Consider the following 15,717-nt stretch of genomic DNA (forward strand, 5'->3'; position numbering starts at 1 on the left):
TATGATATACAAATATGTACATTTGTTAACATCAACTTTAGTATATTTTATGTTTGATGAAATCAACTGCGTAAAATTAATCATAAACTGGTTCAGTATATAATTAAATTGTTTTGTAAGGAAATGTTAAATTACATTGTTGCCTAACATAACATAAATATATACGATATATTTTAGTAAATAAATATTACGAATTAAAAAGTGTATGAAACTATTGAAAAATTGAAATCGATTATTTTTTTCAGTATAAAAATTGAGATTAAATTTATGAATAATTTTGTATTTTGTAGTCTTATTGACGTATTGTATAATGTCAAAAGTGTCTAGATAAAAATAGGTCTTTATTTTTATAGATTTATTTTATTATATATTGATTCATACCATTAAGAATTATAAAATGTACTAGACAGAATGTTAACACGAATTATAAAGTGTGCAGTTTTTACATATTAATATTACATACATATATTGAATTACATATAATAACTATTAGTAAATTTATTAGTTAATTTAACTTGCTATGTTTGATTTATTGAAATGATATTGTTATTAGTTTAATCATTTTTATTTTTTTTTGAAAATTGATTTCTATAATTTTTTAATTAATGAAATTTAATGAGTTAATTTTTTATATTCATTAATTCAAATTCGGAACTAATATATTTAAAGTGTTTTATTTTTGTACCTCGTTATAAATATCTCAAGATATAGTTATTATATTTACTCTTATAGTTTTTGGGTATAAAATATTAGATTTGCATATTATTTTACCTTTTCAGTTTTATGAAGGTACTCAAGATAGGCTATTTAAAACGATTTAATTTTCACTGAAATCTGATACTTTGGAATGATTATTATAATATTTTTTATTCATAATTATTTACTTAAAAACTGAAATGTGAGTAAAGTTTAACACTTTTGCATATTCATTAAAAACTACTTTGAATTGTCCATTAATAAAATAAGTATAAAGTCTGAGATAATGTGACTACAGTTTTTAGAAGTAGAAATACATTTTTGGCTATTCTCCTTTTATTATTGATTATTATTGTATTACTGTTATTGTTACAATTTTTCTTGGCCTACAGCAATACTAGAACGTTTTGAAAATAGCGTAATAGTTGAAGCACACGAATGGTTTTTTATGTTACACAAAACTATTACTACTTTTAATAAAGTGTCTTCTTGAACAATTTTCCCGAATGACTTCTTTGTATGCTTTTTTTATCATTATACTATAGTGACACTGTTTTCAAGTACTTATTACTAATGAAACTTAAAAAAAATGCCTGAATACGCATATTCCGATTATCTCTCTTGTTAGCTTGTCCTCGAAAAGCCAATAAATTTTAATATTATAATGTTCATAATAAAGTAAAAAGTTTTTAATATTTTCGAGTTGTTTATTACTCAAAATATGACCTACCTTTTATCTAAAATTAATGTTTAAAAAAATGATGTAGAAGCAAAAATAATTTGATGGTTTAAATAAAAAAAAACTATTACATTAAAGCTATATTTTTTTATGAAACAACAATTGTATTATGTGATAATTATCACATAATCATTGATATTTATTAAAGTTTTACCATAAATTTAGTAAAATTAAATAACAAAAAGAGATCCAGTAATTTAATGGTATAGCATTTCTCAAACCAAAGTGAAATAGTTGTTTTTCCATATGACGTATTAAAATAATTGCAGTGCGCGATAGACAAAAACTTTTGATTGTTGAACTTTTATTACTATAAGTTTTTGTCTACAAATAATTTTCTACGGTATTTTCAACAAATTTCACATATGTATCATAATAATAACCTTATTGAGGCCTTTAATATTTAAAAGTAATTTTCGTTGATGTTATTCGTTGCGTGGGACATAACGGGTGTATACACTAAAACATATTTTGCAGGGCGATTTATATTAGATTTTATGTTTACTTTTCTGTATTTTAAATAAAAATTTTCAATTAAAATATATTTGTCATTCTTAATTTATACTTTTAAATAGAAAACTGGTGTATATTTATTTATTTAGAAATTTGAAGGCTAAAGATAATTATGAATTACTTAGTATTGACTTAAGTAAATTTTTGTTTAGTGCTAAAATAGGTTAACGAGCATCCTACAAAAAAAAAAAATCAATCAAAGGTTTAAAAACAAATATCAGAATTTTTTTTTAAGATTTGATTATTTTTGTAGATGTTCAACTGTTTGAATGTAATTAACATCGATAAGAAGAAAAATTTGAATTATGACTCTTATTAGCTGTGCATTTCTCATGTCTTTAAATGTAACTTAAGTATTTTAATAGACCTTATTTGATTTTCAGCACATTTGAATTATTGTGTTAAAAATAATTCAACTATCACTATTTTTTAGTATTACGTGGCAATACGTATTACGACATTATTATAAAAGGAAACATCTTTAAAAGTAATTTCTCTAATTTAATAACAAATGTATGAAAATAAAGTATTATCATGTCATGTATGGTTTCTTTGTTTTAATTATTATTGTGACAAATTATTGTGTATAGTTTTATACAGGGTGTTCNTATGAAAATAAAGTATTATCATGTCATGTATGGTTTCTTTGTTTTAATTATTATTGTGACAAATTATTGTGTATAGTTTTATACAGGGTGTTCAGTAAAATATAAATTTTGGATACTATCGTTTTAGCAAATATAAATATTTGTTCAATTAAACATCGAATGTGTTATTTTTGATTTACAGACATTTCGCCATGGATTTCCATACCAACCAACTGCTCTTGCCTTCGATCCTATTCAGCGGTTATTGGCCATTGGCACGAAGAACGGGTCCCTACGAATGTATCCTTTGTGACAAATTTATTATATTTACAAATATTTTAGTGTTTTTCAGTGGATAAAGAAATAATGTAGAATTTAGAAGTGACGTGTCATCGGGTAAGTGTCAAAAATTTATGAAACGAAATCCATTTGTTACAGACGATCAACTTTTTTTTTTTATTTCTATGCTTAATGCTGAGAAAAAATGAATGTGCTTTTATTTTTATTGTTGGTACTGTTTTTTATTATTGTATTATATTATTATTTCATTTTTTCATTAATCATTTTTGAGTTGGTCTTTGGAGTGTTAAAGAAATCATTTATAATCCAAAATATTTTACACGATATCTTACTTTTATTTCTTTGTTCTCAAAATGCTTTACGTTCACCCTTAGGCTACATCATTATGTCACGACAACAAGAATGAAATGTTCGCAGGATATCTTGTGCTCCTTAAATATAATATATGTGTTTTCGCAAACAACTTATGTATAGTGATGCTGTAATAATTACACAGCATACTGCCGCCAGCATAGTACTACTTCGGGGTGGGTTAAGAGAGTGTTGTTTGGAGTTTCTGTACACTGAACGGACAAAGAGTGTACAAATAACGTTTGTTTTGTGATGAACTGTGAAAAACATTATTTAGCCGAAAGTTTCAGTCGTGTATCGATTGAATAATAGTATAATAATAACGTATAAATAACAATTAAAATTTTATATATAATTATATAGTTTTAACGTTGTTATAATTTCTGAAAAACAACTTGAGAGTTCAAGTATCCATTTGTATTATATGGAAAACGGGAAACGGCTTCGTAGTTCAAACGAAGTAAGATGAGAAAGGGATGAGCGTGTGACTAGTCTCAGCTTAATGTGATTTTCCATTCGAAAACAATTTTTTCAACCGGTGTCACGACGAATTTTTAAATTACCTAAACTATGTAAAATTATATTGTAGTTATTTTCTCATTAGAACTTAGATTTTATCTCTAAATATTATTATACTTCATAAATATGGAAAAGTCCATTATAATAATCGTTTACGTATAAAAGTAACGCACAAATATTTAGATTTTGTTAAACCGTTTTTGTTTCATATTATTTTTCACTTAATTTTAAAACAGCACTTAAATATTCTTTCAATTGTATCGGTACAAAAACAAAAAAGTTTTTTTATTTTTTATTTAGTTCTGAGTGCAGTCCCGAGTATATATTTTATACGTTAACTAAGAAAAATATAACTATTATTAATCCGGTAGGCGTCAGCTTCTATTTTCATTCTTTTTACTATAGGAAAAGTAATAAATAGTATTTTGGCGTAAAAAAACTTTCTTGTGTTGTACCCATTTATTTAAAGGAAAAATATATTATGTATTAAATAAATAAATAAAAGTTCCTTGGTGGACTAGACGGCGCCGGCTTTTGCTGTTATGTACCCGCTGCTGTTATCCCAGTTTTCTCTATTTGCATTTGTGTATAACTAAATAAACATACATCGCCGACTCAAATCGATTCAGCTAAGCCCGTGCATTCTCGCCGTAGATCTTGTTCCCATAACTTGTTAATTCCTATAAGATAATTATATTTATAATTTCAATAATAATATTGAATATAAATTCAGACTATGGCATTACTTTGGTTTTTTACTAATTAGGGTATAAACAAATAACCGGGTCAACAAATATTTGACAGATTAATCTTTTATAAAATCATTTGCCAGATTATTATTTCTATCTGTGCGATCACTATATATATATATTATCTTTTTTTCCTCCGGAGAAACATAATTTTTAATAAATTAAATAAGATCGAATGATGGCAGTTAACTCAAAAGGTTAGGCGTACAAAATAAGATAAATTATGTTTTATTACATTAAATAATACCATGAAAGATATCTAAAACTAAGGTCAAAGACATGATCATTTTGTTCCTTTAGAGAAACATAGCTTACTTAGAATTTATACTCAGTGCCGTATAAAATAATCATTTCTTTATGAGCTCAATCTTTGTATATTGATATTCATTTGGTTTCATTTTAATTAATTTTTATTTTGTTGAACATTTTTACTAGAGAACTAATGAATTGATTTTAACATAGCAATAACAGCTCTATTGTTTTTTTATTTTTACATAATTATATTTAATTATTAACAATTATAGATTTTAATAGATGTCTAAAGGATAGAAAAAGATTCACTAATCAAATGGTATAAAAACATCGTAATATACACCCAGAGAAAAACCTCCATCTATATAATAAATTCATTGTTCAATTTGATAAATATATCATTACTATTGAATCAATGATATATTTATCAATATGATTTTTTTTTTCTTGTCTTGAACAATAATTATTTATAAGAATAGTTATTTTGTTCGTATTAATAAAACATTATCATAAACCCTTGATAAAATTTCTCTTTCAATTTTGATTGAGGTTTTTCTTTGGGTGTAGAGTGTTTCTTTCTACTGACTTAATTAAATTGCTCTTGATTGCTGCGTGATGTATTCATGGTAATAGTTGCATATTAATAATTACATATTCATGCAATTTTCATATTATAAATGATTATTTTACTTGGTATAATTCATTTCTAATAAGCAGATTATTCCTGGGTTTTTTTTTAAGGACATTATACTTTTTGAACATAATTTTCTATTTGATAAGAAAGTAACACAATATAATTTAATAATAAACAATCAATATCATGGCTATCTTACAAGCTGATGATTATAATATTTAATAACTCAAATAAAAAAGTTTAAAGTAAAACTATTCTAATAAAAATAACTGAATTTCCTCCCATTTTTAATAATAAATAGTTTATTGTATAATCTTTGAAATAATTACTACGATTATAAATAATTTTTACTTCTATGATTTCTTTCCTTGAATACATTAACAATACAAAGAAACTGTAGTTTAATATAACTTAAAATATATATTATAATGCTGATACACAATATACAGTTCAACAATATATACAGTTAATGCCGACTTTAGATATGCGACGACACAGGCAACTTTAAAAATTTAATTTGTGCTTAAAGCCAGCGTTGTATATAGTATATCAACAGATATTTAATTGGCAAGTCTATTCAAAATTATTCTTAAATAATTCTCACTTGTATGAATTTAAGTTATTTGATTCTATTTACTTTCTTTATTGAAATTTCAGCTACAAAAAACTTGGAAAAAGATTATTATTTTATAATTAGCGAATAAAATAAGCGAGAGGATAGTTATTTTGTCTTTTTACACTTAATGATTAACGAGTATCGAAAGAGATTAAAGATTATTCAATTGTTTATTAAGTAGCTTTAATTAAAATTCATAGATAATTGAAACCAGGGATTAATAACGTTATTTTTTCATAAATTAAATTCTATTTAACAACTCCAACGATTTTAGTCATTAATGTATTTTTTTTAATATGTAGAGTGATAAGTTCTCCTACAATATTTTCGTAAGTAAAAAGTAAAATATAATTTTATCTTTTCAGATGTTTTTAGTATTCGATCCACTACAATTAAAATATATATATATTTATATCATCTCTTTTTTCTCTTTAAAATTGTATTATCTTAATTTTTTTAAATAAAAAACATGCATGTTTCATTTGCTTACAAATAAGAAAATAATCCAACCAATAAATTGGTTGATGACAACTTTTATGTTTAAGTGCCTAGAGGCGGAGAAATCGTCTCAACGAGACTCTTAATCTCGGGGTAGTAGGTTAGTAGAACTACTATAGTTTATGCGTCTGATCATCAAAATTATACTTAAAATCATGTGGAAAAATAGACACGTTGCAGGATTAGAAACCGCAACCCAAAAATCGCACAGACAAACCATACTACTAGATTACCGTACACTTATGATTAAGATTCCAATACATTTCTATATAGGCTGATAACGTGATATACAACTGAGGAAAACACGGTACCTTATCAAATGGTTATTAAATGTATTATATAAAAAAATATATACACAAAATATAAATTTACTCGTTAAAGAAATTTACGTAATTCAAAAAAATAAAAGTTTTTCACCCCTGATTTGAAATGCTACGAGTTCTGAAGGTCTAAACTTAAAAACTAGGTTAGAAGGAACTCCTTATTCTCATCGAGAATCCATTTAGCATATAATAATTTTGTGTATCGTTGTGTATTTGGTCGTTGTCTATTTCCGTAAAGTTAGTGAAAATTTTGTTTATTTAAGTATTTTAAAATATCACTGTGAAATTGGTTTATTTGTGCATTGTGTGTAGATATATTTTAATTCCGTTTTTACTTCTATAGATAATTCATTTATGTTAATAATTGTTTAACTTATGCGATTGACTAAGCTGTTATTAGTGTTACAATATGTATAATTTATTTATCACAAATGAAATTCAACTAACTCTGTTGAATAAATATCCACTAATATTTTCGCTGAGATTGATTTGGTTTTAATTTCCGTTTTCTTGGGTAAAATATACACCGGAAACATTTTAACCGGATGTCGCTAGCCTCTAGTTAATATTTAATTTACTGCGAACATAAAATTTATTATATAACCTAAAATTTGATTAAAAAGTCAATGTTTAAAGAAGTTCTAAAAAAAGAACCACGTTTAATATGTTTTTATCTGAACACGCAAGGATTAATTATTTTCATCAATAATAATTTTATTGTCGACAAAAATAAATGTATTGTAACCCTTATTACTAATTCAAATAGCTGTTGTTCTTTTTTATATTAATGATTTTCTCTGCATAGAGTATATCATTGTTAAATAAGTATATATTATTATGTTGGTATATATATTATGTGTACATATATAAATTATCAATATTATTTTTATTTCATTTAAAAAAACTTTTGGTTAGTTAAATTCTAATGATTCTGTATACATAAAAAGAATGTAATTCTAGAAAATTTACCCTTTAAATGTATACCGATTACTTATTTAAGATAAAAATTGTATGGACACATTTTTGTAGTATTGGAAATATTTTTCTTTGAAATATTATGTTTATTTAAATTAAATTTAAACATCATACTTTAACATATACCTTACAAAAAAAAAAGAAGATATACTTTAAGCCATATATGATGAAAAAATCATGCATTTATGTGATTTGATTTTTTACCTATTTTCGTAAACAATCGTTGTTTGAATATAAATCATTCAATTTTAGACCATATTACCAAGGTCTATTTTTGATTGGGTTCATCCTATCGGGAGTTACATTAAGTTATATTAAATACGTTTCTTATAAATCAAATTGAGTACTTAAAAAATATAATCTGAATAAATTCATTAATCTTTTTTCAATAAATCTTCAAATAAATTTCCATGTTAACTAAATATATCTCTACCCTGAGGTATTACAAATATAAGAGAGAATATTACGCGATAAGAATATTAAAAAAGGTTTATGTAATTTTTCTCATTAACTTATGACTTGTTAGAGTTTGTAGGATGTAAATTATTAAGTTTTATTTTATGGGAATCATCAATCATTTAACTACATTTCAACGATGATTAATTGTTTAAAATTGTAACCATTTAACTTGTTACTTTTTAAAAGACTTATTCAGTTTTAATAAACAGATTCTGAATACATGTTTGATTGAAGTAATAAAAAAGTTTATGATGAATCTACTCGTTGTGTACTTCTAAATTTGTTGTATTGATTTTAGTATTATTGTTATTTTTAAAATAAAATTTCAAATGTTTCAAGAACTTGATTGTTAATTGAAAACCAACATGAAATAACATGTATTCATTTTAGTTAATTGATGAAATACTTTATAATTTTATTTTGTCATGACATAAAAAATAATGCCATCTATTCAATATTGTTAAATTTGTATTTCAAAAACTATTGTTCATTTTTCCTCAAAAAAAAAAAATTGAACCAGAGAATTTTAATTAATTTTACCGGACATATGTCTCTTTTGGTTAGAATGGGAGGTTGATATTGCATAAAAACACATCTATGTTACTTATCGAATTTTATAAGTTTTCATTAGTCAGTTTAAAACGATTTGCAAATGTTGCGACAACAATCTGTTTGTATTTTAAACAAAAATAGTGTAAATATACAGATTTATGTTTTAATATTAACCGCTCAATTTCTTTAAAATAACATTAAGAAATAATTTTTTGGTATTTTTTATACGTTATTAGGGCATCACCTTTATTTTTATAAATAAATATACATATTTAACTAGTTTAAAAAAGAAAAATGATCTAATTAAGAATATAAATAGAATTTTGTTGATAACAACTTTTGAACTAGTAATAACTGATTAACACAGTTAACAAGAAAATTATTAACATTTTTAAGTATAGAGTGGAGAAAGAGTGCGGCAGAGTACTGAGTAATTATATATCTTTACATGATTCATCTCACCTCCATCTATATTTTAAAATAGTTATAACTTTTGAAATAATGAGTCAAAAGTTCTTATCGACCAGTTATTTTATTAATTAGATTAATTTTTATTTTATAAGCCAGTTAAATATATAAGTTGCCATTAAAAATAATAAAGTTGATACTCTTATAAGGTATAAGGATCGAATTTAAAAAATATTTAATAATTGATAAATTGTTATATATAAGAATTATGTGTTACTAAAATTTTTTTCTTGACATATTTGTTATTTTAAGAAAAATTGGAGTGGCTAATTCTAAAAAAATCACTGTACACATATGTATTCATTATATTATCTTCCAAATACAATGATCAACCTAACTATAATGTGAAATGTGAAACTCCAAATTATATTGTTATTTATAAATTATAATATTTTACATACTAAGAAATGTATAAATAATTTTTTTTTCATATTAAAAAAAGATGTCTAAGATTAATAGGCGTACAAAAATTGATAAATGTTCGTTTAAAACTATCTGTTTTTATCAATCAACTCTGTCTTTTAGAAATTTATAAAGTCGTTTAGTTTTCAAAAGTGCTTTGTAAATTATTTTTCCTCTTATAAATAAAAAAAATTTTCTTATAGTTCAGTGAGGTTCGACATTTTTTTATTAAAACGTTTTATTATCTGAACCTGAGTATTGAGAGAATATGTATTTATTGATTTAAAATATTTCATTAATTCTTGTTTTTTTGAATGACTTCTAGCGTGACGTTTACAGGTAAATACTTCTTACACGCTACTTTTAATAATTTATACATGTTTTTATGAATTAACCCTATAATATACTCTAATTCGCTTAGACCTTTGCATGTAAAAGTTGAAAAAAATGACGTAATAGTAAAATCCTAAGTTGTTCAGTAACTAGGCCTACCTAGCTCTGTCAGTAATGTGTGTGCCTCGGTGAGTAGGTACCGGAGTTCGATTCCTTTCCGCTGGACTCTGTAGATTTTTCCGTTCTCTCTGAGACAAGTTTTAGCTTTTAGATAGAACGTTAAACATGATTAAAAATATAAAATAGATAATAAATGCCCTTATTGTTTAAAGTGTCGAGAGTGTAAACCAAAGTGTGTATTTAGCAAGGTTAAAGACTAAAATTTATATTTTCATTATAAATTCAATATTTATTTCATATTATTTTAGAAAAATTAAATTTTTGGAAATAGTATATTTGATTAAGTACATTGTAGACTAGCGAGTCTTAAGTCCAATTTGGGTTTTTATTAGGCTTATAGGCATATGCGTTGCTTCTTTATTGTTGTTATTGTTGCTCCTGTGTAATTATGATATATAAGTTTGGTAGTAAAAACTTTATATATAATGCTATTCATCTAGCATTTATAGTTAAATTTAATTCTTGTTAGAAATTGAAATTTTTTCGTCTTAATCACTTTCCAGTAAAGTAGGTTTTTACGACATGTTTTCTATGAAATCATTTATTATTTATTTTTTTATCAGTTTAAAAATGACGATGTGTTGTAAAATGTCTGTTTGATGTTCGTTATGCATTTAAGGCGTAATAAGTTATAGAAAGTTACAGTAGAAAAAAAATCAAATGATAATATTCATTAATCAGTGTCAAAAGAGAAAAAAAAACAACTTACAACGTGATGGGGTGTGATAGAACATGCAATTGAGCAGCTGTGTAATAAAATAAAACATAAGGATATGAGCTATAGAGGCCAATATTGTCATAGTGTATATGAAGTTTTTATGATCCCTTGTTCTGTTAGGTATACAGTAGAATAAATTCAGGTCAGAGATTTGATCCAACATTTTTAGTTTGATATGGGGGTTAGCGGTGCATTTTTCATGATATGGTTATACCTATATATTTTTAGTGTCTATAATTTAAAGTTTCTATAGCCAAGAATCCGCAGGGTGTTGTGTTGTTANAAACTTTATATATAATGCTATTCATCTAGCATTTATAGTTAAATTTAATTCTTGTTAGAAATTGAAATTTTTTCGTCTTAATCACTTTCCAGTAAAGTAGGTTTTTACGACATGTTTTCTATGAAATCATTTATTATTTATTTTTTTATCAGTTTAAAAATGACGATGTGTTGTAAAATGTCTGTTTGATGTTCGTTATGCATTTAAGGCGTAATAAGTTATAGAAAGTTACAGTAGAAAAAAATCAAATGATAATATTCATTAATCAGTGTCAAAAGAGAAAAAAAAACAACTTAAAACGTGATGGGGTGTGATAGAACATGCAATTGAGCAGCTGTGTAATAAAATAAAACATAAGGATATGAGCTATAGAGGCCAATATTGTCATAGTGTATATGAAGTTTTTATGATCCCTTGTTCTGTTAGGTATACAGTAGAATAAATTCAGGTCAGAGATTTGATCCAACATTTTTAGTTTGATATGGGGGTTAGCGGTGCATTTTTCATGATATGGTTATACCTATATATTTTTAGTGTCTATAATTTAAAGTTTCTATAGCCAAGAATCCGCAGGGTGTTGGTGACTCCACTATTAACTTAGTATTTTCAAGTTTATATGAAGATTTTTTATGACTTTTCGTATATTAGCCAATACAAAATCAAGACAATTCTGTTATCTTTTACGAGTACAGGCATCCTACCTACCATAAGTCATACTAGTTTTATTATTGTCCTGTTAAGTCACATAACACAGTATAAATAACTAAATCTCAGTCATACTAATATAATTGAGAAGTAGGTATGTATAGTTACTGAAAAATTAATCTCTTAAGAATTAGTTCAAATGAGATTGATAAATGGATGTTTAACAACAATTTTGTAATTTTTAGATTTCATAATTACAAATTAACTGCTTATCTAACGGATCATATTACTGTTTTAATAGAAATTTCGTTAAAGTCTTAATTATCAATATATAAACAAGAGCCGCCAGCTTAATTAGATTACTTTATCTTCGTCGCAAACGATTGTACATTATATAGTTACAGTGGAAATTATGGTTATTAACAAAATTTCCTTATAATGCGTAAAAGGAATTTTCTTGTTCTAAAATAATTAATTTGGAAAAGTTTCATCACTTTTAAGGTTTAAATAAATAATTACTTTGTCGGAATTATTAAATTAAGTTTATTATTTAATATGTTTTGTTTTTAAAATCACAATAGTTTGTGTAAAATTTCTCTCATTTTGAGTTTTTAATATTTACTTCAAATAAAAAAGTTCAATTAAATTTCGTAGCACTTATTTTATATTTGATAAATATTTATTTCAATAAATTATATCTGAAGAATTTTGACTATGTTTGTCTATAGTATAAAATATTTAATAGAAATGTTTATTACAAGAATAAAACTAGATGCTAACTCAAGATAAATGAAAACTTTTAAGCTTTTTTAGATCCATTTCTGATATGGCTAATCTAAGGTTGTGCTCAATTTAAAAGAATTAATTTCCAACAATATTAATGATTTAAGGTAATAGTTATAATATCAAATACTTTTAGAGTACTTTGGTCTTAGAATTTATTTTTCTCATATTTTCATTTGTAAATCTAATGTTGTTTAATATCATACGAATGCAGTAACCACAGACGGATTGTAAATACAGCGATCTTATCAGAAAAGCTGTTGTTTTATTGTCAATCCTTTACTGAAAATTAATCATTATTCAATGACAATATCGTATACATAATTTTAATTCGAGTAGAGTTTTCACTTAAGGTTTATAAAAGATCTGTGGAGCCTTCGTTCTTCATACCTATCAGTGTATAGCTGACTATTTTCGGGGGATGTTTTGTTAAAATTCTAGAACTCTACTAAGCAGTGGCGTACTTGTGTACAGTACTGCTTAGTGAAATGGTTACTTTGATTTATTGTTATTTACTATAAATAGTATTGTTGACTTATTTAATTAAAATTTTTATCTAATAACTAAGTATGATTAAGTTGCTTTGTATGTTTCTTTATTTCTTATTTATGTATAAGAGCTTATACTAATGTGTTTTAATTAAAAACGAATTAAATATACTTAAAAAAAATGGTTTTATCAAATGGCTTTTATTCTCAAGATGGTTCTAAATTCCATCGACGTCAGAAGTTAAAGAAGTCATTATCGAAATCGAGTTAGAATAGTTATAAATGTAGTATTTTGAAAAATGTATTCTAATATATATTTTTATATACTTAATTGTTTTCAAGTAAAATATAAATGACAAAAAAAATCATTTTATGCTAAAAAACACTTAAGAACAGTGTTCTGGTTATTGTTTTAGGTACAACTTTATAGAAATAGTGCATATGTCGTATTTTATACGGCATAATGTATCATTATAAATTTTCCATAAACGGATATTGTTCTCGAGAGAGGTAAAAAAGTGGGCTAAACGACTAAAGCATTATGAATAGTTTTTGTTCCTTTCCGTAAAGTTATTCGTATAAAGATATATATAAACCTAGTCGTGAAATGCTTAGTTTTTGTTTATTATAAGTACTTCAGTTATGAAAGTTGAACTGATTAAATTGTCTATTGAGATTTCGATATGTTTCCCACACGACGAACTAACAAATATATATTTTTTTCATTATTGAACATAAGTTTGAAACTATCTCGTTAATAAACAATAATTAATCATTTAATCTAATAAACGTATATTATAAATAAATAGTTTGTTTAATACCAACTGTATATTAGGTATTTTATTGAATTCTTATTTTTTCTTATTTTATTCTTAGGCCATTTGTATTTAATAGTTTGTGTTAACATATATTAAAATTATTAATTTTTTATTAAAGTATTAATTTTTTTCGCAATTGTAGTACGGTTTCTTTAGTCGCGTGTTTTGAGATTTTTCTTCTGTAAAAATTTTGCATATTAATCTTTAACAATTTTTCTTTTTTCACAGCTCAAACTTTTTTTTTTTTTGTTAATTTTCTGTCAAGAAAACTGTGTGTCATCCAGCAGTGTTACTTAATAAATATTTTATTACTTACTTTTTTGTTATTCGGGCAATGGATGAAGTTGCCGGAGGGTTTACAAGTTGCAAGTTATTCGTACAATGGTGACAATGAGAATTGGTAAGATATGATGAGGATAAATCCCGAGAGATTGTCACCAAAGGCATCGCTGCTTTATTTTACTAAGTACGATGATGAACGACATTTCATTCATTTTCAAGGGTTTTACAACCCAATGACAAACTGAAATTTCAGAATAGTAAATGTTTCGATTTTGAAGATAATAGCTGTCATACTGTCTCATGTGATGTCATAAATTTAAGGACTTAGTATGTCATCATATACAGACCTATTTACTGCCATACTAGTATTTTCAATCAAAAAATGTTAACTTTAAAATAGTAATTTTTAATTTTATAAGCAGATATATATACATAGAAAAATAATATTTATCTCGATAATAAAATTTCCTTTATATATTTTTTTAATGAAACATTGAGCTAATCAGAAAATTGTATTTTAATTATTTATACACAAAATACATTTGTTTACAAATGTATTTTGTGTAAATTAATTAGTGGGTTTAAAATTGGAAACGTGTTGAAGTTGGTTACTCGTTATTTATTTTGTTATCTTATTATTCTCTAATACGTTTTCTATTTATTGTTGTTTAAATAATGTACTTTAAAAGTTTTGATATGTTTTTTTACGGTTCAAGACTATTTTGAACTCGTTAAGTCCATTGCCGTTTTCCACAATATTCCAAGGATTGTTTATCCATCAGAGTTTATCTCACTAGATAAAAACTCAGCATAGTGGAATCACGACATAGTTAGGACAAGCATAAATGATATCAGTGAGTGATTAACATCATTGGGATAAAAAAACGCTTCGATATGAATCTGTTAAATTTCATAATTTGTATACAACGTGATTCTTTTAACGTTGACCACTCAATTAATTTTAAAATAATAACTTTTTTATGATTTATTTGTTAAAAAATATTTTTATGTTCATCCTTTATGTAATATAGGGGTGTCAACTTAATTTTTTTAAATAGCAACATACATAATTATGGAATTAAGAAAATGACTGATCGATGACAATTTTTGAGCTGTATTACTAAGTTATTAACAATTTAAATTAACAACTAAAGGTGAGGAGTGGTTGCTGCTATTTTTATTATGCTATTAAATAATTGTTAAATATCTGATTAATGTAAAATAACGTTATTTTTGTCTTTTACAGCCAATTTCATATGGTAGTTTAATCGCCGGGACTCATTTGTTTTAAATATTGTAGTATACTTCAAAAGATTTAATTTGATACAGGCTAGACATTTTCAGACCTTTCGAAAATGGGGTTGAAAAAGAATTTATATGCGTATGTAGTTACTTTCAAACCCTTCCCTTCCCTAATTTTTCAGAAAAAACATACCATAAGAAATCTTATTATCTCTAGTGTATCCCATTAAAATTTAATTTGTATCAGTATTTTTAAAAAAAGTTCTATTAGTTTTAAAATATAGAAATTTTTTTTTTTGAATCAAGTTTTGA

The 15,717-nt window shown here is 24.8% G+C and overlaps 1 protein-coding gene across 4 annotated transcripts in view; it reads left to right on the plus strand.

Annotated features, from left to right (window-relative positions):
* Window positions 1-15,717, plus strand: part of LOC126895700 (syntaxin-binding protein 5) — an 84,367-nt gene that overhangs the window by 16,047 nt on the left and 52,603 nt on the right. For all 4 annotated transcript variants that reach the window (XM_050667872.1, XM_050667870.1, XM_050667871.1 and 1 more), the window contains exon 2: window positions 2,738-2,835. In XM_050667872.1, coding sequence (XP_050523829.1) covers window positions 2,738-2,835 — 98 coding nt within the window. The remainder of the gene's footprint in view (window positions 1-2,737; window positions 2,836-15,717) is intronic.

Source organism: Daktulosphaira vitifoliae, unplaced genomic scaffold (genome assembly GCF_025091365.1).
Source record: "Daktulosphaira vitifoliae isolate Bord-2020 unplaced genomic scaffold, ASM2509136v1 Scaffold_1, whole genome shotgun sequence".
In the NCBI taxonomy this organism is placed as follows: Eukaryota; Metazoa; Arthropoda; class Insecta; order Hemiptera; family Phylloxeridae; genus Daktulosphaira; species Daktulosphaira vitifoliae.